General features: G+C 37.3%; 2 protein-coding genes and 2 non-coding genes across 4 annotated transcripts in view; 1 reads left to right on the top strand and 3 right to left on the bottom strand.

The window, feature by feature from the left end:
- The window catches only part of DIPK1A (divergent protein kinase domain 1A), a 110,711-nt gene extending 92,037 nt beyond the window's left edge, over positions 1-18,674 (top strand). The window contains exons 3-5 of the mRNA XM_030324970.2: positions 9,413-9,520; positions 14,753-14,929; positions 16,193-18,674. Of these exons, the coding sequence (XP_030180830.1) occupies positions 9,413-9,520; positions 14,753-14,929; positions 16,193-17,005 (1,098 nt within the window). The 3' untranslated portion in view covers positions 17,006-18,674. The remainder of the gene's footprint in view (positions 1-9,412; positions 9,521-14,752; positions 14,930-16,192) is intronic.
- Positions 18,369-23,503, bottom strand: part of RPL5 (ribosomal protein L5) — a 27,414-nt gene continuing 22,279 nt past the window's right edge. Inside the window, exons 8-11 of the mRNA XM_030323654.2 lie at positions 23,059-23,261; positions 21,787-21,964; positions 19,043-19,131; positions 18,369-18,608 (exon numbers count right to left, since the gene is read on the bottom strand). Coding sequence (XP_030179514.1) covers positions 18,509-18,608; positions 19,043-19,131; positions 21,787-21,964; positions 23,059-23,261 — 570 coding nt within the window. The 3' untranslated portion in view covers positions 18,369-18,508. The remainder of the gene's footprint in view (positions 18,609-19,042; positions 19,132-21,786; positions 21,965-23,058; positions 23,262-23,503) is intronic.
- On the bottom strand, positions 18,821-18,957 carry LOC115522624. Its single transcript, XR_003971510.1, has one exon. It is a non-coding gene; the product is annotated as a small nucleolar RNA SNORA66 (small nucleolar RNA).
- On the bottom strand, positions 22,035-22,130 carry LOC115522613. Its single transcript, XR_003971501.1, has one exon. It is a non-coding gene; the product is annotated as a small nucleolar RNA SNORD21 (small nucleolar RNA).

Raw genomic sequence — 23,503 nt, 5'->3', positions numbered from 1 at the left:
TGACAGTGATTATAGGTTGTGTGTATGACCATGCCTGAAAAACAAACAAAACAGTATGTGGCCAACCAATCTTTTCATATAAGCTTGTGGGAAATTTGCTTTTGGTTTGTGATAGAAGCCACAAGTTGAAGAGCCTGTTGTCTGTGACTACCTCTTTGATGCAGGGTTGGCTTGAGGCCTTTGCTCAAAACAAGAAACTGATTCTTATAGCAGAATGTCAGACTTGTCTTCACTGCTTAACAGTTTACCAGTAAGATACTGATTTATTCTTTTTTTTTAATGTTGAATGGATTATAGAAAATTACTAATTTTATCTTCAGTGAGGTTTTGAAATCAAAACCATTATGTTTTTTATCATCGTTTTATATATATATATATATATATATATATATATATATATGTTAATTTTTGAGAGACAGAGAGAGCACAAGCTGGGGAGGGGCAGAAAGAGAGGAGACACAGAATCTGAAGTAGGCTCCAGACTCTGAGCTGCAGCACAGAGCCCGATGCAGAGCTCGAACCCACAAACCATGAGATCATGACCTGAGCCAAAGTCCGACGCTTAACTAACTGAGCCACCCAGGTGCTCCTTATCATGGTGATTTAATAAACATTTACTGAATACTTAAAATACTAAACTCTCTTCTGTATGCTAGAGAGAAAGGGGAGGTTCAAAGATGAATATGACTTTGTCTCTGCCTTTCTACCAGGGAAGATAACATGAACATAAATGATGTTAGATCTGGGAATATAAAGAAGGAAGGGAGGAAGAATATAGTATCAGGAAGGAAATATACAGTCTCAAGATTATTCATTGGCAATAATGTCGTGGAAAGGGCCACATTTAAATCTTGACCTGGAGCAGGTTATGAATCGAGTGTTCCTCAAGATTCAGGAGCCAAATCTCAGGACATTTGATCCTTTAAGTCCTTTAAGTCCTGTTCCAGAAGCTCTTCACAACAGAATGTGCTATTTCTGCATGAAAACCAAGAACACAGTTCATTTGTTCATTTGTTCAGCAAGTGCTTTTTATATACATTTGATTATGTGTCAGGCATTGTGCAAAGTCCTAAGGAAACAAAGATGGAACTTCTGGCCCTACTTTGAGTTGCTTATGCAGAGGGAATGAATGTGACCAGAGCCCTTTGGTAGGAACACTGTGGATGGACATCTGACTCAGCCATTATTAAATCTGCTCTACATGTTTCTCTCCAAGATTAAGTCACTCTGGTTCTTTTACCTCAATCACTAATTAAAAGCACAGGCTCGGGGCGCCTGGGTGGCGCAGTCGGTTAAGCGTCCGACTTCAGCCAGGTCACGATCTCGCGGTCTGAGTTCGAGCCCCGCGTCGGGCTCTGGGCTGATGGCTCAGAGCCTGGAGCCTGTTTCCGATTCTGTGTCTCCTTCTCTCTCTGCCCCTCCCCCGTTCATGCTCTGTCTCTCTCTGTCCCAAAAATAAATAAACGTTGAAAAAAAAATTAAAAAAAAATAAAAAATAAAAAATAAAAGCACAGGCTCTGGAGGCAAACTATCTCGCTTCAGATTCTAGCACTACCACTAACCTGCTCTGCAAATTCCTTAACCTCTGTTGCCTTAATTTATTTATTAATAAAATGGAGATAAATTATGGTAACATCTGTTTTATTGGAAGGTTGTGAAGATTAAAGAGTTATACACAAAAAGCTATTAGAATAATGCTGAAATACAGAAAACAATATGACAAATACCCATGGAGCTACCATCTACCTAACAAACCTTTTGCCATATTTGCTTCATTTTTAAAAGGGAAAAGCATCACAGATCCAATTGAAGCTCTCTATCCTTCCTGATATTCTCCTTCCTCCTCCCTAGGGGTAACCACCATCTTGAATTTGCTGTGAGTCCTTACCATCATATTCTATACTTTCACTATATGTGTACAGGGACATAAACAATATATAGTATTGCGTTGCATGTTTCTAAACTGTTTTTTTTTTTTTAAGAGAGAGAGAGAACATGAGTGGAGGAGAATGACAGAGGGAGAGAGAGACAGAGACAGAGAGAGACAGAGACAGAGCATCTTAAGCAGGCTTCATGCTCAGCACAGAGCCCAACGCAGGGCTTGATTACACAACCTTGGGATCATGACCTGAGTAAAATCAAGAGTTGGACAGTCAGTCAACTGAGCCACTCAGGAGCGCTGTATGTTTCTAAACTTTAATTAGTGATATTAAACTGCACCTATCATTTTGTAACTTTTTCCACTTGACATTATGTTTTCAACATTTTTCCATGTTCTTTCATTTTAGTTACTGAGTTCTTTTGAGTTAATTACTGAGCTAATTACTGAGTTCTTTCATTTTAATTACTCTATAGTCTTTCACTGTATGAATACACCTCATTTTATTCAGCCATTCTCCTGTTGATGGACATTTGTGTTGTTAACCATTTTCCACTTAGAAACAGTACTACATCCTAAATGGCACCTTGAGGTCCTCCTAGACTGTACTTTGAGCCAAGACTTTTGGAGGGAAAGATTTTTCATTATGGGTTCAATTTTTTTTTTTAATTTTTTTTCAACGTTTATTTATTTATTTGGGACAGAGAGAGACAGAGCATGAACGGGGGAGGGGCAGAGAGAGAGGGAGACACAGAATCAGAAACAGGCTCCAGGCTCTGAGCCATCAGCCCAGAGCCTGATGCGGGGCTCGAACTCACGGACTGCGAGATCGTGACCTGGCTGAAGTCGGACGCTTAACCGACTGCGCCACCCAGGAGCCCCGTGTTCAATTTTTTTTTAATGTTTACCAGTCTTATTCATATTTTGTTTCTTCTTGCATCTTTTCTATTGTTTCTATTTTTCTAGAAAAACTGTTCATTTCAAATGTATTGCCATAGTATTTATATTATTCACTATCCCTACCCTTTTCTTTCCTAATAATCCTTATCTGTGCCTCCTTTTTTTCATGATCAGTCTTGTTAAAGGTTTATCTCCTTTGCTAAAGTTTCAGAGAACTGTTGCTATTATTGATCTTTTTTTTTTTTTTTTATTAACTTCTGCTTTTTTTTCTTCTTCTTTTGGAGGTTTACTCTGTTATTGTTGGGGTCTTTTTTAAGCCTCTTTAGTTGAATGCTTACTATTTATATTCAGTTTATCTTTTTTCATCATTGCATTTAAAGCCATAAATTTCCCTCTAAGAACTCCTTTAGCTGCATCTTACAAGTTTTAATATGTATACGTTTGTTGTTGTTCGTTCTAAATATTCTGCATTTCCATTGTGGTTTTTTCTTTAATCCACAAAATAGTTAGGAATGTGCTTTTTAGTTTCCAAACATGTCTGTTTATGTTTACATTATTTTTGTTGTTGATTTCTTATTTCTTTGTGATCAGAGGATGTGGTCTATGTGATCTAAATTCATTAGAAACTCTAACCTGTAACCATAGGAGGTTTTGCTGCAGCTCCTGAGTAAGGCCTCCGAACTCCCACCATCTTCGCCTTAGTAAAGACATATGCCGGTGAAATTGCTGGCCATCTGCTACAAGCAGATAATGTTTATACCAAACAGATGGTTCTGCATTCCCTAAAAATCCCCAGAGGTTGACCTGGGGAAGGAAGTATCGAGCATCTCCCATGTGATCCTCCCCAAACTGGGGTGTAGGAACTAGATTGCTCTGCTCCTCCTATGAAAGTGAAACCTCATCTTCTTGGTTACAGCCAGGTCTGAAGGAGAAAGCAAGCACGGTGGAGGCTTATCCAGGAGCTTCTCTGGTAGTGACAGCTGAAGGGCAACAACCCCCAGGTGTTGGCGTTTAACTCTACACATGGACAGAGCACTCCATCTCTTTCAGGGCTATCCTTATCCTCCCAGCAAACTAGAAAGTATTGGTAGGGGGGCCCAGGAGGCAAGTCTGAGGAACCTGTGCTGACCTCTTCAAACATTGAATACTTACCAGACTCGACTGTGCTTTGGCTTTTTCCTTGGGATCAATGAAAAATTTAAGCCCCCAAAATGAAAGATCAAGAAATTATCCTCAGTCCCTATCCCACACAAGAGAAGCCCAGGGTTGGCCCTCTAGTAGGTTGCAATGTATCAAGAACCAGAGCTGGGCAAGACTGATCTGTGAGCCACATCATGTCATCAGACTGAGGGAACCAGACAGACACAGAGAACCATCAAAAGGTAATTGCAGAAACCAGAAAAGAGCAAGAGGTCTAAAGCAGAGATTGGGAGATGAAGGTCAGAGGAATTCTTACAACTATAGGAATATACCATAGCCTTCTATTGTTATTTTAATTGGTTAATTCCTTCTTTCTGCTTTCTTTGGATTAATTTTTTTTTCCAATTTCTTGAATTTTTAATTCATTTGTTTTGTTCTTTGCTGTTTGTTAACATAATTAAGACTTCGAATTCTACTCTAAATGGTTCTTTACCTTTATCATTAGTTTTATTTTTAGTTTCTGATTTTTTAAAAATTATCATTGTTATTTTTTAGACACTTAAATTTTCAATTTGAACTTTCTCTTTGATTCTCAAGAATTAGAAGGACCTTTAGTGGCACATGGGTAGCTCAGTTGGTTAGCATCCAACTCTTGGTTTCAGTTCATTCTCTTTCTCCCATTTCTTTGCCCCTCTCCACGTCCCTCTCTCTGTCTCCAAATAAATAAACATTTAAAAAAAATAAAGAACATTTAATTATGTATGGATAGATGTTTTATTAATTTCAAGTTTTATCATGTTGTGATTAGAGAACACTGTTTCTGCCATATCTACTGTGTGGAATGTATTAAGATTTTCATCTAATTTTGTTTTTTTTTAATGTTTATTTATTATTTATTTTGAGAAAGAGAGAGCATGCAAGCAGGGGAGAGACAGAGAGAGGGAGGGAGAGAGAGAGAATCCCAAGCAGGCTCCGCACTGTCAGCAGAGCCCAACTCAGGGCTTGATCCCACCAACCGTGACATCATGACCTGAGTAGAAACCAAGAGTTGGGCACTTAACCAATTGAGCCACCCAGGCACCCCTTGGTCTAATTTTGTAAATGTTCCATGAACATTTGAAAAGTCTGTTCTCACAGCAATTAGATCTACTTTATTATTCAGGCTTTCTAATTCTTTTATATCCTTTTTTTCATACACCTTATCTGTCAGGGACTAAGAGAAGTCAATTAGGCTCTAATGTCTTTCTGTTTATTTCTTTTTTTATTTCTTACAGATTTTGCTTAATGAATTTTAATACTTTATTTGCCTTATAGAAACTCATGACTGTAATATCTTCATTGTGGATTGTATGTTTGATCATTGTAAAGAGACTTTTTTTTTTTTTTTTTTTTTTTTTTTTGCCTTATTTAATGCTTTCTTAACCTCTGACATCAACCTTGTCTGGTATAAGATTGTGATTTAATTGTGTTTTCCTTGCATTTTCCTGATATACCTGTACTATCTTTTATCTTTTATTTTCAACTTTTTTGACACTGGTTTCTGAAGATATTTTTATTTCAGTAGATGAGATTATCCTGTTGACATTTATAGATATGACTTAGTTCTGTATCACATTTTATGACCTACTTTCTGTTTTTAAGGATTCATTTGGTTTGTATCTTTCTCTAGATGGTGTATATTTCTTTGTTTCATGCATGTTCCTTCTGATTATTTAGGAAGGTCTGTATTCTGTTTTTAGCTCTTCTAATGTTTGTCTTTATTTTATAACTTTTAAAAACATACTTTATTTTTTTTAAGTTTATTTGAGAGAGAGAGAGAGAGAGAGAGAGAGAGAGAGAGAGAGAGAATGCTCACACAGGCACACGTGAGCCTTGGAGGGGCAGAGAGAGGGAGAAAGAGAATCCCAAGCAGGCTCCATGCCATCAGCGCAGAGCCCAATGCAGGGCTTGATCCCAACAGTGAGATCATGACCTGAGCCAAAATCAAGAGTTGGACAATTAACCGACTAAGCCACCCAGGAACCCCTATCCTCTATTTCTTTAGACTAAATCTACTTCTTACGAGCAGTGACCAAATTATAATTCCATTCATCTCATCTCCTTTACTCCGCCTAATTTTAATCAGTATATTATTGTTATTAGTTCTTTTAGTGATCATTGGTATACTTTTGAATGTACCTCTATCTCTGTTAATTGATTTATAAGATGTAAATGTTATCTTTGACCTTGAATATTAAAAATAAAGAGGGGCGCTGGGTGGCTCAGTCAGTTGGGCGTCCGACTTCAGCTCAGGTCATGATCTTGCAGTTTGTGAGTTCAAGCCCAGCGTCAGGCTCTGTGCCGACAGCTCAGAGACTGGATCCTGCTTCGGATTCTGTGTCTCCCTCTGTCTCTGCCCCTCCCATGCTCATGCTCTGTCTCTCTCTCTGTCTCTCAATAATAAATAATCATTTAAAAAAACTTAAAGATAAAGAAATCAACATCCTTTTGCCACCTTCCATCTTCCTACATCTTCCCTTCTTAGTTTTTGTTAATTTTATAACTTTTGCTGGTATAGTTTGTAATATAAACATTCTGAGTAATATATAAAATAGTTATTAAGAGAATGAGCTCTGGAACCAGACTGCCTAAGTTGGAATCTTGACTTTATCATTTTTAGGTGTGTGACCTTGAGCAGATTGCTTAACAGATATTTATTTGTTTCCTTGTTTTTACAATGGATATAACAATAGGTTCTACCTCACAGGTTTGTTTTCATGATAATGAATGAAAGTATAGCACTAGAACAGTGCCTGACACATAATGAGCATCTAGTAATTATAAGATATTGCATTAATTATTATGAAGTAGATTTCCAGTTTTGTTTTCATCCCAGTTCTATATTTCAACTGACTACCATGTTCAGGTTCTCTGTTCATCTCTTGGTTGCCTAAAATCCATTCTCAAGTAGTTAAGAGACACTAATGGCAGGGGCACCTGGGTGGTTCAGTCGATTAGGCGTCCAACCCTTGATTTCAGCTCAGGTCATGATCTTGCAGTTCATGGGTTCAAGTCCTTGGGCTCCCATGGAGCCTACTTCAGATTTTCCCTCTGCTCCTCCTCTACTCTCTCTCTCTCTCTCTCTCTCTCTCTCTCTCTCTCTCTCTCTCAAAATAAATAAATAAATAAATAAACCTTAAAAAAAAGAGAGAGACTAATGGGAGTTATAGTTTCTAAACCTTTTATGTTCAAAAACATTTGATGCCTTTTACTTGAAAGGAAGTTTAGTATGTAAAATAATAGTACCTACTATTGAGCACTTATTAAAATCACAGGTGATCTATATTCATTATTATATCATTTTACCTCATAATAATGCTATAATTTTATTTTTATTTTTTTAAGTAAGCTCTATGCCCAATGTGGGGCTTGAAATCACCATGAGATCAAGAGTTGTATGCTGTACAGACTGAGCCAGGCGCCTCCTTCATAATAATGCTATAAGTCAAGTATTATGTGTATTATTCATATCCCCTTTCACAAATGAAAAGGCAAGTCACGCTTCCTTTCTCAGACTTTGCTGGCATTGAACCATTATCTAACATTGATGTGGCTGTGGAGAAATCTGAGGCCAATCTCATTTATTTCCCTTTAAAGATGCCTTGATCTTTTTGCCTGAATGCTCAAAGGATTATTTATTTTTGAAGTCTAGTAAAATTCAGTGGGATATGTCAGAAGGGTCATTCTGTGTCGGTTTTCTTGGGACATTGTATGTTCTTTCAGTCTGTGAAGTGTGCTTTCACTTACACGAAGTTGCCTTGAATTCTACTTTGAATATTTTTTCTTTTCCACTTGTTCCATTCTCCTTCAGGTGGACATGCTGGATATCCTTTATCTTCTGTATCCATAATTTTGCCTCAAATTCTTTTTAGTTCTTTTTAAATTTCCATTTCCTTTTTCTCACTTTTCTTACCTAGCCCTCGTTTAAGTCTAACTGTGTTGTTATCCTTGTCTGCCTTCTTCTTCCGCCCCATTTATAATATGGCTTTAATTTTTAGGATCTTTTCCTTTTCTTCCTTCCTGAGTTCTGCTAGCTTATTTCACAATTCCTTCTGTTATCTCATCATCATTCTGCTTTGAGGTCTTATTTTTTGAACGGTTTCATTAAGTCCTTTGAATTCACAGCCGTATGCTTGATCTGCTTCATGGCAACGTATTTCTGGAAAATTTATTTTTATAACATTTCATTTCCTCCTTTTTCTTGTAGATTTGCTGTGTAGATCTTGGTTTCCTTGGTTATTACTTGTTACTAAACAAAAAGAGTTCTTCCTCAACCAGTTACTTACAGGAAGCAACTGGAGCAGTGAATTGTATTAGTAATGAGGCTGCTGTGGTCCAGAGTGTGTGTGTGTGTGTGTGTGTGTGTGTGTGTGTGTGTGTGTGTGAAAGAGAGAAAAAAGGAGAAACATAGAGACAAAAATATTCACATAGATTGGTTTAGCTAATGTTATCTCCCCAGCAGATGCTCATAATATACTTTCCCTCAACCCATTTCATTAACAGACTGCCTCCAACATAGGTAACATTTTTAAGGAATTTATCATTCAGCACTGCCTTGTCCTCCTATTTCATGATGGCAAATAGAGTCCTTGAAAGTTCCCACAACTTGTGCTCCCTTAAACTTTCATTGTAAGTCAGGGTGGTGGTTCTGCCCCTCAAGTGTACCATCTGTTTGGTTCTATGCCAACTTTGAGAAGTAAAATCACAGCAGTTATTTAATCTCAACATACTCTGGACTCTGGTATAATTTTCATTGAATTTGGTAGGCCATCCTCATTAATTGTGCCTTAGGGAGTTTGTGTTTATTTTCCTTATTTTCTTGTTTTTGGGTGATCTCAAGGATGACAAGATGACATCATGAGCTAATTTTATTTTGTTATTGTAAAATATTTTGGCATTTTATTTTATTTTTAAATGTTTATTTATTTTGAGGGGTGAGGGAGGGGCAGGAGGGAGGCAGAGGGAGAAAGAGAGAGAGACAGGCAGACAGAATCCCAAGCAGTCTCCATACTGTCAGCGCAGAGCCCAAACGGGGCTCAAACTCACAAACCATAACCTGAGCCAAAGTCAGGAACTGGATGCTTAACCGACTGAGTCACCCAGGCACCCGATAAAATATTTTGGTACTTTAATTTTTTATTTTAAATTAGAACCATTTTTTAAGAGTGCCTCTAATCTTAGAGCAGGTAGCATACCACCTCAGACCCTGTTAAGTGCGAAAAATAGCTTCCAGTTTTTTGCACAATATAGTCCCAACAAGATCTCTCCTCATCATATAGCAAGTAAGAGCAAAGCTCTGGATTCAAGTTCAAATCTGTCCAAATCCAGAGCCTGAGTTCTTTTCATCATAGAACTACATCTTAAAGAATATAGATATCTCTTTACAGTGTCTTTATTATGTTTCCTCTTATAAACATTTTTCATTAACTACTGTGTTTGTTTCCTGGTTTTTAGTGTGACAAGTACAAGACTGGAGTTATTGATGGACCGGCATGTAATAGCCTTTGTGTTACAGAGACTCTTTACTTTGGGAAATGCTTATCCACCAAGCCCAACAATCAGGTATGGACATTATGAATAAACATTCCAGACTGATAGTGCACTCTACTTTTACCTTAAATTAACATATTATTAAAAGAATTCTTGAGCCAGAGCTTTAGGAAATTTTATATACTTTAATTTTGTATGCTTTGATTCACTCATCCAATAGATATTAATCCTTTATTCCCAGTATATTCCAGACACTTTAGTTGTTAGGAATATAGTGGTAATTGAGATAGATAAGATTACTTCCATTATGGATCTTATATTAATTAATAGTGACTGATTCTGGGGTATGGGATTAGGGAAATGGAAACAGATGAGTTTTGCCTTTCATCTTTCTGTGTAATATGACTTTAAAAAATTTACTTCTAGGGGCGCCTGGGTGGCACAGTCGGTTAAGCGTCCGACTTCAGCCAGGTCACGATCTCGCGGTCCGTGAGTTCGAGCCCCACGTCAGGCTCTGGGCTGATGGCTCGGAGCCTGGAGCCTGTTTCCGACTCTGTGTCTCCCTCTCTCTCTGCCCCTCCCCCGTTCATGCTCTGTCTCTCTCTGTCCCAAAAATAAATAAACGTTGAAAAAAAAAATTAAAAAAAAAAAAATTTACTTCTAGCTATAAATGCTTACATTAAGAAACAAGAAAGATCTCAAATCAACAACCTAACTTTACAACTTAAGGAACTTGAAAAAGAACAAACTAAACCCAAAGCTAGCAAAAAAAAATAAATAATACAGATTACAGGAGAGAGAAATGAAATGGAGAATAGAAAAACAATAGAAAAAAATCAATGAAACCAAAGGTTGCTTTTTGGAAAATATCAACAAAATTGACAAACCTTTAGCTAGATGGTCTAAGAAGAAAAGAGAAGGCTCAAATTTCTAAAATCAAGACTGAAATGGGGATATTACTATTGATTCTATAGAAATAAAAAGTATTAAATGAGTACTATAAACAATTGTACACCAGGTTAAATAACCTAGATGAAATGGACAAATTCCTAGAAACAGAAAGCCTACCAAGAAATAGAAAATCTGAATAGACCTACAACTAGGAAGGAGATTGAATTAGTAATCAAAAGTCTCCCAACAAGAAAAGCCCTGACCCTGTTGCCTTCACTGGTGAATTCTACCAAACATTTAAATGCTTCTCAACCTTTCCCAAAAAATTGAAAAGGAGGGAATACTTCCTAACTCATTCTGTGAGGCCAGCATTACCCTGATACCAAAGCCAGATAAAGACACTACAGAAAATCTACAGACCTTGTGAACATTAATGCAAAATCCTCAACAAAATACTACCCAACCAAAATGAATGTAATAAAAAGATCATACACTGTAACCAAATAGGATTTATTCCTGGAATGCAAGGATGGTTCAAGATACAAAAATCAATCAATTTAATATACTAGATTAACAGAATGAAGGGGAAAAAAACCCTGGGATCATCTCAGTTGATGCAGGAAAAAAGTATTTGACAAAATTCAGTACCCTTTCATGATAAAAATACTCAACAAAGCAGGAATTAACGAATTTATTTTTTTTAAACGTTTATTTATTTTTGAAACAGAGAGAGACACAGCATGAACGGGAGAGGGGTAGAGAGAGAGGGAGACACAGAATTGGAAGCAGGCTCCAGGCTCTGAGCCATCAGCCCAGAGCCTGACGCGGGGCTCGAACTCACCGACCGTGAGATCGTGACCTGAGCTGAAGTCGGACGCTTAACCGACTGAGCCACCCAGGCGCCCCCAACAAAGCAGGAATTAGAAGGCAACTACAACATAATAAAATCCATATATGAAAAATCCACAGCTAATTTCATACTTGATGGTGAAAGTCTGAAAGCTTTTCCTTTAAATTCAGGAACAAGGCAAGAATGCCCACTGTTGCCACCTGTATTCAAAACAGTACTGGAAGTTCTAGCCAAACAGACAAGTAAGAGAAATTTTAAAAGGCATCCAAATTAGAAAGGAAAAAGTAAAATTATTTTTGTATGCAGATGACATGATCTTTTATATAAAAAACCTTGTTTTGGTAGAAAAACCTTTTATATAGAAAAAAATTGTTAAGCTAATAAATTAATTCAGCAAAGTAGCAAGAAACAAAGTCAACACATAAAAACCAGTTGTATTTCTATACACTAACAATGAACAATCCACAAAGGAAATTAAGAAAACCATTTACAATAGCATCGAAAAGAATAAAGTACCTAGGAATTAACATACCCAAGGAGGTAAAGGACTTGTACAATGATAACTTCAAAGCATTGTTGAAAGAATTAAAGACATAAACAAATGGAAACATATCCCATGTTCATGAATTGAAAGACTTAGTATTGTTAATCTCTTTCAAAATCCTGATGACATTTTTTGCAGAAATAGAAAAACCCACCCCAAAATTAAAAAGGAATCTCAAATAACCCCAAATAGCAAAACAATCTTGAAAAAGAACTACAGAGCTGGAGGATTCATATTTCCTGATTTCAAAACTTACTATATAAAGGGGTGCCTGGGCGGCTCAGTCGGTTAAGCGTCCAGCTTTGGCTCAGGTCAAGATCTCACAGTCCGTGAGTTCGAGCCCTGCATCATGCTCTCTGTTGTCAGCACAGAGCCTGATTCAGATCCTCTCTCTGTGTCCCTTCCCCACTCACTTGCTGTCAAAAATTAAAAAATAAACAAACATTAAAAAAATACTACACAGCTACAGTAATCAAAACAATGTTTACTGGAATAAAGATAGACATATAGATCAATAGAGTAGAGAGCCTAGAAATAAGCACCCACATATCTGATCAAGTAATTTTTTTTTTTTTTTTTTTTTTGGGACAGAGAGAGACAGAGCATGAACGGGGGAGGGGCAGAGAGAGAGGGAGACACAGAATCGGAAACAGGCTCCAGGCTCTGAGCCATCAGCCCAGAGCCTGACGCGGGGCTCGAACTCACGGACCGCGAGATCGTGACCTGGCTGAAGTCGGACGCTTAACCGACTGCGCCACCCAGGCGCCCCCTGATCAAGTAATTTTTGACAAGAGTGCTATCACCATTCAATAGAGAAAGGAGTCTTTTCAACAAATGGTGCTGGGAAAACTGGATATCCACATGCAAAAGAACGAAGTTGGACCCTTACCTAATGCCATATGCAAAAATTAAGTCAAAACATATTAAAGACTAAAATGTAAGAACTGAAACCATAAAACTCTTGGAAAAAATATAGGGCAGGGGCACCTGGGTGGCTCAGTCTGTTAAGTGTCCGACTCTTGATTTTACCTCAGGTCATGATCTCATAATTTGTGAGTTTGGCCCTGTGTCAGGCTCTGCACTCACAGCACAGAGCCAGCTTGGGATTCTCTTTCCCTGTCTCTCTGCCCTTCCCCCTGCCCTGTCTCAAAAATGAATAAATAAACATTAAAAATTTTTTTTAAATATAGGGCAAAAGCTTCATGACACTGGATTTGGCAATGATTCCTTGGCTCTGACACCAAAGGCACAGGCAACAAAAGAAAAAGAGACAAATTGTACTTCAGAAAAATTTTAAATTTTGTGCATCAAAGGGCGCCTGGATGGCCCAGTTGGTTAAGCATCCGACTTTGGCTCAGGTCATGATCTCATGGTTTGTGAGTTTGAGCCCTGCATCAGGGTCTGTGCTGAGCCTGGAGCCTGCTTCAGATTCTGTGTCTCCCTCTCTCTCTGCCCTTCCCCCACTCATGCTTTGTCTCTGTCTCTCAAAAATAAATAAATGTTAAAAAAAAATTTGTTTTAATTTTGTGCATCAAAAGAATATCAATAGAGTAAAAAGCAAATCCACAGAATGAGAGAAAACATTTGCAAATCATGTATCTGATAAGAGGTTAATATCCAGAATATATAGAGAACTTCTAAAACTCAACAACAGCAAAACAACCATACTTAAAAATGTACGAAGGACTTGAATAGGCATTTCTCAAAAAAAAAAAAAAATACACAAATGGCCAATAAGTACATGAAAAGATGCTCAGCATCACTTGATCTTAGGGAAATGCAAATCAAAATCACAATGAGATACCACCTCACAGCCATTAGGATGGCTACTATCCAAAAAATGGAAATTGACAAGGGTTGGTAAGGATGGAAAGAAATTGGGAACCCTTGTGCACTATTGGTGGGAATGTGATATGGCACAGCCATTGCAAAAAGCAATATAGCAATTCCTCAAAATATTAAACATAGAATGATTTTATGATCCAGCAATTTCACTTCTGGGTATATACCTTAACAAATTGAAAGCAGAGTCTTTATAAAAGATATCTGTACAGGGGCGCCTGGGTGGCGCAGTCGGTTAAGCGTCCGACTTCAGCCAGGTCACGATCTCGCGGTCCACGAGTTCGAGCCCCGCGTCGGGCTCTGGGCTGATGGCTCAGAGCCTGGAGCCTGGTTCCGATTCTGTGTCTCCCTCTCTCTCTGCCCCTCCCCCGTTCATGCTCTGTCTCTCTCTGTCGCAAAAATAAATAAACGTTGAAAAAAAAAATTTAAAAAAAAATAAATAAATAAATATTTTAAAAAAAAAGATATCTGTACAACAATGTTCATATCAGCATTATTCACAGTAGCTACAATGAGGAAGCACTCAAGTGTCTATCAGCAGGTGAATAGAAATGCAAAATGTGGTATATACATATGGGTTATTAGCTTTAAAAAGGAAGAAATTCTGATACATGCTAATACATGGATGAATCTTGAGGACATTATGCTAAGTGAAATAAGCCAGTCACAAAAAGACAAGTTTTGTATTGTTCCTTTTTTTTTTTTTTAATTTTTTTTTTGTATTGTTCCATTTATATGAGATACTTAGATTAGTTAAAACTGTAAAGACAGAAAATAGAATGGTGATGTCAGGGGCTGGGGTGGGTGAGGAGGGAGAGCAGGAGTTATTATTTAATGAGTATAGAGTTTAACTTTTATGAGATGAAGAGTTCTGCAGATGGATGGTGGTGATGGCTGCACAACATTGTGAATGTAATACCAAAGTGGTTAAGATGGTAAATTTTATGTTTTTAATATTTTGCCACAATTTAAAAACTGGAAAAAATAAAATTCATTATGGTCAAAAATATATGTATTTAAGCATGCATAGCTTTTATAATCTAAAAAGTTATGGACAAAAGCTCAATCCTAATGTTTTGTTACTTTGTGTGTTTTTATAAGAAGAGGACACTAAAAATACAGTGGTAAAATTTTCTACTTAGCCTAAAGAATAATTTGTCATTCTTTTTTCATATAGATGTATTTAGGGATTTGGGGTAATCTACCAGGTGTTGTGAAATGTCAAATGGAACAAGCACTTCATCTTGATTTTGGGACTGAATTGGAACCAAGGAAAGAAATAGTGCTATTTGATAAGCCAACTAGGGGAACAACTGTACAGAAATTCAAAGAAATGGTCTACAGTCTCTTTAAAGTAAGTATATCCATTCACATGTTGTTAGTGTGAGGCAGTATATTCTTCTGGAAGAGTTGGTAAAACCTCATCCTAAGCCACAAAAATGTTGGTATTCTTTAACCTGTATCAAGGTCTCCATCTTGAGGAAATAATTCAAACAAAATGTGTGGAAGATGTTTATATTAACATTATTTATGATAGCTAAAAATATCCAGATATGAAAGGGGAATTCATTAAATTGATGAGCTGCTCTATAGTTTGACACTGTAACTGGCATACATTATTAAAGATGGGGGAGGGGATAAAATTAGTATACATACCCTGATTGTAAATTATTTTTCAAAGATTTAAAGAAATATTCATACAAAGATTAAATATATTAAAAGATAAAAATAGTTACAATTTTGGAAAGAATCTCTTTTTATTGCTGTCATATTTTCACTCAAAATCTTTTTTTTCTGGGGTTGCTGGTTGACTTAGTCAGTTAAACATTCGACTCGTGGTTTTGGCTCAGGTCACGATCTTGCAGTTCATGGGTTCTAGCCCCACATCGGGCTCTACGCTGAGAGTGGGGAGCCTGCTTGGGATTCTCTCCCCCTGCCTCTGCCCTTCCCCTACTCACACTTTCTCTTTCTCTCAAAATAAGTTTTTTAAAAAATCTTTCTTTTCTTTGAACAGTTTACATTTTCAGACTATTTATCCCAAGAATCTTCATGGGGAAATACTTTTTTTTTTTTTTTAGTTTTTATTTAATAAACACCCAACATGGGACTTGAACTCACAACCCCAAGATCAAGAGCTGCACACCCCTCCAACTGAGCCAGCTGGGAGCCCCAATACTTTTTAACCTTCATCATTGGAATGATATAACTTGAACAAAATAGTTCTATTAATGTATTTAACTACAAAATAGGAGAAAATAATTTTCCATTGACCCACATTATAACTTTGGATATGAGCACATTACACTGCAATTTTGCAAGTAAATGTATAAATAAGACAAAACTAATACTTAGTGTCTTGGATAACTGTATTTATCTACAGGGCCCAAGGGGCTAATGGAAGCTAGGGTGGCCATTTCTTAAAAAAATATATACTTAATGAAGTGGGTTTTACTATAATTATATAAAATATACTTATTCACTTAGTAAGCATGATATTTGGAGATGTATTAAGTTCCTTTATGGAGATTCAGTAACAAGATCATTACTTAGCATAGTAATCCTCTAAAGTTAGTATGTATATTATATGTGAGGTATTTTTCATTCCTTATACACACAGGCAAAGTTGGGTGACCAAGGAAACCTCTCTGAACTGGTTAATCTCATCTTGACGGTGGCTGATGGAGACAAAGATGGCCAGGTTTCCTTGGGAGAAGCAAAGTCAGCATGGGCACTTCTTCAACTAAATGAATTTCTTCTCATGGTGATACTTCAAGATAAAGAACATACCCCCAAATTAATGGGATTCTGTGGTGATCTCTATGTGATGGAAAGTGTTGAATATACCTCTCTTTATGGAATAAGCCTTCCATGGGTCATTGAACTTTTTATTCCATCTGGGTTCAGAAGAAGCATGGATCAGTTGTTCACGCCATCATGGCCTAGAAAGGCTAAAATAGCCATAGGACTTCTGGAATTTGTGGAAGATGTTTTCCACGGCCCGTATGGAAACTTCCTCATGTGTGATATTAGTGCCAAAAACCTAGGATATAATGATAAGTATGATTTGAAAATGGTGGACATGAGAAAAATCGTGCCAGAGACAAACCTGAAAGAACTTATAAAGGATCGCCACTGTGAGTCTGATTTGGACTGTGTTTATGGCACGGATTGTCGAACTACCTGTGATCAGAGTACAATGAAGTGTACTTCAGAAGTGATACAACCAAACTTGGCAAAAGCCTGTCAGTTACTCAAAGACTACCTACTGCGTGGTGCTCCAACTGAAATTCGTGAAGAATTGGAAAAGCAACTTTATTCTTGTATTGCTCTCAAAGTCACAGCAAATCAAATGGAAATGGAACATTCTTTGATACTAAATAACCTAAAAACATTACTGTGGAAGAAAATTTCCTACACAAATGACTCTTAGTTCATTTGGACATCGTGACCATCATAGGAAACTTAACAATTCTAAGGAAAAATTTTGAGCATTAAAAAAATGGCTTCTGACTCAAATCCTTTCCAGTTATAAAAAACCCCTTTTCCCTGGTTTTAAGAAGCCATCATCTTAAGATACATATTGATTGCTTGAAGGAATGGCAGGAGGTATAGGATGAACTGATCCAAAGATTAATTCCTGCATTAGAAGCCCTGGTACATTTCTTCCCAGTACATTCACTGTGTTAACTATTTTGACTAATGACCTAAAATAATGCTGTGAAAAGCCTCATCCCATAAACAGTGAGAGTATTTCGTAGATTTTACTTAAGCCAAAATACCATTGCTGGAAACATTGCAATGAAGCTGCTGTTTAAAAAAATATATATACGTACACTTACTGAAGTCTTAGCATGGTAAAGTTTGCACATTAACAAGAAATTAAGACTGCAAAGCAGGTAAAGTTACTCCTTTATAAACAGATGTTGGGTTAATAGCATGGTTTGTTGTATTTATAGACCTAAAAACATTTGTTACATGGCTTCAGAATGTTGAGTGGCTATTAGCTTAAAAACAAAAATCCATCAGAAAGTGTTCTACTTGGCAGTATGTAACTGCCAAGTTTAGAGGCTGAAACTGGATGAGCTTTCATCATCCTTGATTTGATGGGTCCTTCATAGTGTCAATGAGCAGTCCTTCAAAACTGACTTAAGGCCATCAACTCAATCCAAATCCACAAGTCTGAATTTGAGCTATGGGGAAGTGGGACATAAAGAGGCAGACTCTGAAATCATGGGACTTTTTAATAACAATTTCCCATTTTGAACAGTATTTCCTGTTGGCCAAAGGGCTATTTCTTAAGAGGCATGTAAATTTATTTTTCCATGTGAACTTGATATGCAAGTTAGTATTTGTTCATGTTATTTTCATGTTTATTAAGATCTGGCATGTACCTTTCAAAATCTCTTTTGAAGGAACCTCTTTTGAAGGAAGACCCAGTATTTTTTGCTCCAAGGTTTCACCTGATTAAAGTGAAATGTTATGTGAACTTCACTGGACAGCCTTCCCTCAAAAATTAAAGCCATTGATGAGCACGTTTTGCTTACTTTAAAATGGTGTAGTTTGAAGGTACCTTTTCTTCCCACTAACCATCTGGTTACAATAAATGAATGGAAGAAATATTTCCTAGTGGATGGTTGGTCTGTTGCTTGCCAGACTTTTTAACGGAGAGCTGTATATCATACAATTAGAGGGACAACTCCTGTCACGGAAAACAGAAGCCCAAGAAGCAGGTGTGAACTTTGAGTCAATATGTAAAGTTATACTTGTTTCTTGAAGCAAACAAAAACAACCCATCAACTCCTCTGCTTTTATATTTGAGGTTATTTCTTGTAGTTTCATTAACAAGAGGTTAACACAGAAACTGCTGCTTGGTGAATAAGTTTATTATTGTCTTTATCTGAAAAATCTTCATAGAAAATTGTGGTTTGGTTTATTAGCTCTCAGCAGCCCGCTCCTGAGCTCTAAGGAAGCTTGCCTTCTTCTGAGCTACCCGATCTTTCTTCTGGGCAAGAGACATTTTGGGACGGTTCCACCTACAAAACAGAGTAAAATTAAGCGACAAATGTGATTTTTAAAAACCATAGCTAGAGGATAAAAAAACAAATATTTAACTTCGAAAAGGACAAGACTGCAACCAGGTCAAACAATCCAAATTCCAATATACCTACTTCTGATCATAAGCTAACTTCCCCACACCCATTATTAAAGAGATGCATTATTTAAAAATGCAGTTAACTGGTAGTTATACTGTACTGGGATAGAAGGGGTCAGCTCAGTAAGTAGCTTCTGAGGCTAATACATTTCTACCACCATAATTACTTTAGCAAACCTGGTTCCCCTCACTTCTGCAACATCATGCAGAGTTAGTGATCGAGTTTGCACAACTTCAGTAAGAGTCTGAGTAACACAAAACAAGGCAAGGAACTCCTCCCAACCTCTCTTAAAAAGACAACAGGAGGATGCATACCTCTTCTTTTTGACTTCTTTCTTAGGCTTCTTCTCATAGACTGGATTCTCTCGAATAGCAGCATGAGCTTTCTTATACATCTCCTCCATCTGAAAGAAAGCAAAGCAAACAGTACTTGGTTTCATTTCACATGCCCTACAACAGTCAGGTAACACTGCATTCTACTACTGGCTCTATTTCATCCTTCTAAACCAGACTGTCAAAAGCAACTAAACTAGGTCAATGCTGGTATCTCCTATTTCTACATGTAACCCACCTTTTCTTTAAAATACTCTGACCTCCCTCCCCTACTTGCGCATTTTCAAAATAAACTTAAAAAAAAAAAAAAAACAAAAAAAAAAACAGGGCGCCTGGGTGGCTCAGTCAGTTAGATGTCTGACTCTTCAATCTCAGCTCAGGTCATGATCTCTAACACCCTGCATCAGGCTCTGTGCTGACACTGTGGAGCCTGCTTGGAATTCTTGCTTTCTGCCACTCCCCCTTCCCATGCTCTCTCAAAATAAATACATTTTAAAAAATAAAATACTGTCTGACCTAAATTCTTTTTGAGAGCACGCACATGACACTTAACCAACTGAGCCACCCAGGTGCCCCTGACCTAAATTCTTTTATTCAAGTGAGAATACATGCCCAAACCAAGTATTTAAGATGTTAAGATGAAGAGTATATGGGGCCAACAAGCAATTGCTAAATTCATTTGTGTTCTCCCACATTCCCCCGATTTGTATTTTCCTTCAGTACCTGATAAGATCTTTCAATGCTATACCCAGAACTGCATACCAGGGACCTCTTCTATCTATTACTATTAGGAATCACTAGTATTTGGCAACAGTATTAGGCCTCTGTGGAAACAGAGGTTTGAATTTCCCTAGAAAACCCTGAGACACTATCCAATTAGATCTTAATGAGAATTTTGTTCTAAAATTCATCAAACAACAATGCTGTATCTCTGAACTGTTTCAATCACCACCTCCAAATAAATGACGATGGGTTCTATGGAAGACCAAGTCATGAAGCAGCTATAAAATGCCTGAATGTTCATTATCACAATATAGTAACAAGCAGAGCCCCCTAAAGAATGAGTCACAGTAATCCAAGTCTCTAAAATTACTCATTCAATATGGAGAAAATATCACTACATGCATTTATTTGTATAAAACTTAGCAAAAGACGGGGGGCGCCTGGGTGGCTCAGTCGGTTAAGCAGCCGACGTCGGCTCAGGTCATGATCTTGCGGTCCGTGAGTTCGAGCCCTGCGTCGGGCTCTGTGCTGACAGCTCAGAGCCTGGAGCCTGTTTCAGATTCTGTGTCTCCCTCTCTCTGACCCTCCCCCATTCATGCTCTGTCTCTCTCTGTCTCAAAAATAAACGTTAAAAAAAAAAAAAAAAAACTTAGCAAAAGAAAATAATGCCAACACTTTCACTGCATGAGATCTCAACTCCCTAAATCCCTCCTCAAAGTTTCTCTTTCATTTTAGGCACTTTATGACAGCTCCCCACTGTATTTAACAAATCTATTCGATGACTTCAAGTGCAGTCATTTAATAAATCTAAGCAACTTGGTCCATTCGTTCCAAGAGAAACCAAGAGAAAATACAACCATGTACATATAATGAGTTTAGGTAAAAACCACTTCCTCCTAGGGCAAGTCAAATGTCTGCAGAGGATTTCAGCAGCCATGCAGAAAAACAGGCTTCCATAGATCAAATTAATGAGCTAGCTGGGAAAAGTACATTAGCCTAAGAGTGGTCCAGCTGGAGTACACCACATATATTAGAAAGCATTAAGAAATAGTATCTGAAAGGAGCTTAGGAATTTGGAAAGTTTTGAGCAAGTGTGACATTACCAGAGTAAAAAATGGTTTAGGAAGAAAAATTATGCAGGCCAAGTAGAATCATCGCAAGTAAAAGACCTATTTACCACAGCAAATGAGGACAATGTCAATAGTAACATAAAAGCATAAATTTCTGAAAATTATCATGTACTTGAATTACCAACATAAATACTACCCTTTTCTTAGCTCTAAAACTCAAGCTATGTTTATTCAGCCCTAGACTGTGTACTAAGCATACAAATGACAGTGATCTTCAATTACAACTCTACTTAAAAGATTTTCATAACCAAAACTGTGTCAAAATGGAAACTGTTCACTAACAGAAAAGAACATTTGATATAACCTCCAATTTCTTTACAACTCCATAAGCTACATAATAGTTTTGTAATAATCAGTGTGATTTTTGTGTTCTGTGCCTATTATCTTCCATTACTACAATGGATTAACAGAGAACCTTGGAGGTAAAACTTTAGGGCTCATAAATTCTTTTTTTAACGTTTATTTATTTTTGAGACACAGCGACAGAGCATGAGTGGAGGAGGCGCAGAGAGGGAGACACAGAATGCAAAGCAGGCTCCAGGCTCTGAGCTCGACGCAGGGCTCACGAACAAGATCATGAACAAGATCACGAACAAGATCATGACCTGACCTGAAGGACACTTAGCCGACTGAGCCACCCAGGCACCTCTACCTTGTCTGACTTTTAACTTACTCTTACCCACTATTCCAATTTCATGTCATCCCATTTTAAGGTAAGGACAGCTCATTTGAGTCCATCTATACCTATTAACATACTCATATTCAACTTGTAGATGTTAACTGGAAATAAAACTACTAATGTACCCACCAAAACCAAGTAGTAAAGCGCTCTATAAACTAACCAATACAGGAATTTTTAGTTAAAATTTTTACCATGTCTGGAGTAACGTTGTTCTTTATGTATTGAGAGAACTGTTTTTTGTAAGCATCTTCATCTTCTTCCATTAGGTAACGCATATAATCTGCAACATTTTGACCCATGATGTGCTTCCGATGTACTTCTGCATTGAATTCCTTGCTTTCTGAATCATAACCAGGGAATCGTTTGGTACTAAAACAAAGTTTTTCATTTTAGTATGTAATGATTGAAATCAGTTCACTAGCAGGAATTCACTTCAGTAGCTGCCATCAGTCCCGTCTTGAAACAATTAATTGCATCATATGCAACCAAAGGACCAACTACTGACTGCTCAGTTAGTGGGATATCATCATTCAGCAGCTGATCTCTGAATTCCCAGATAGAAGAGAAAATCATGCCACAAACACCTTTAAAAGTCACGAAACGAATCAAGCTTCTACCACTATCAAGTTAGTTTTCCATATTAGTATAGGAAATGGTTTCAAAACTGTTCCCCCCCCAAACCCTAGAATTTCTCAGTGGTGCCTCAGAGTACATGGAGATAAGTGATTTGTTCAAGACCACATCTAATAGGTGCTTTGCAAGAGATCTGCAGGTCCCTAAAAATGTATGTCCCACCATTATAAAAGTTCCAGTTAGGTTACATTTCATAGGCTAACCTCTCCAACGCCAAAACCTATAGCCAGATAAAATTTTGGTTAAGTCACCAACTACTTAAATAACCTTACGAGGCTAATAATAAATGTCTTAAAGATGCATCTACTCAACAATAATAAAAATCATTAACTTAAACCAAAGGAACTACCAAATTAAAATCACCTACTTAGCCTCTAATGATCTACAATCTTATTTCCAGTGGAAAGTTTGGGAATTTATCTTAAGCCTTTTCTCAAAATCTTTTCCTGGAGTTGACAGTTTCCCATAACTGAATAAGGCAATTTTCATTCTGAATGAAAAGAAAATGCACTGGGAGGGGAATGAACTTGAGTTGCTCATTTCTAACCAAAACTAAGCCCAACACAAAAGCTGGTGGTTTCAACCCTGGCTTTTCTGCTACTGGCTCTAAAACCTTGAACGAATCATTTACCTCTGAACCTCAGTCTCATTTATGAAATATGTTACAATTCCTTCCTGCCCTGCCAGGTTCCTTTTGCATAGTATTAAGCATATAGCAGGTACACAATGATAGCTTCCTATTATTTTAATTGATTCAGTAATCTCCAGAGTCCAACCAGTTAGAAATGGAAATACTGGAGTCTGAACAATGAAGATTTGAATACTATTACCTGTGAGGAATAGACAAGCCTCCATCCACAGCTCCCTTGAGGGCCCCAAAAACTTTATTTCCAGTAGTAGTTCTGGCAAGACCTGCATCCAAATAGCAGGTGAAGGCACCAGGTTGACCATCAATGCTTTCCACATTGTATTCATCTCCAGTCACTTCTACTTGGCCTTCATAGATCTTATCCATGCCAAACCTATTGAGAAGCTATTAACAAAAAAGCCAGTCTAAATATATTTAAACAATTCTAACATCCAGTCACAACATTAATGACTTGACGAGGAGAAAAAATTTCCTTCCAATTCACTTATCCCTTTGTACCAACTTAAATATTAAGATGCTACAAAAAGAAACTTCAGACCTTCGAATTTATAACAATTTTGTCTTGTAGCTTCTGAACCTTTGCTACATGTCCATACTTGATTTATGTAGCCATCAATTAAGATGTA

Source organism: Lynx canadensis, chromosome C1 (genome assembly GCF_007474595.2).
Source record: "Lynx canadensis isolate LIC74 chromosome C1, mLynCan4.pri.v2, whole genome shotgun sequence".
NCBI classification, from domain to species: Eukaryota; Metazoa; Chordata; class Mammalia; order Carnivora; family Felidae; genus Lynx; species Lynx canadensis.
Note: the sequence above shows the minus strand (reverse complement) of the source record. Positions and strands in the feature narration are given on the sequence as shown.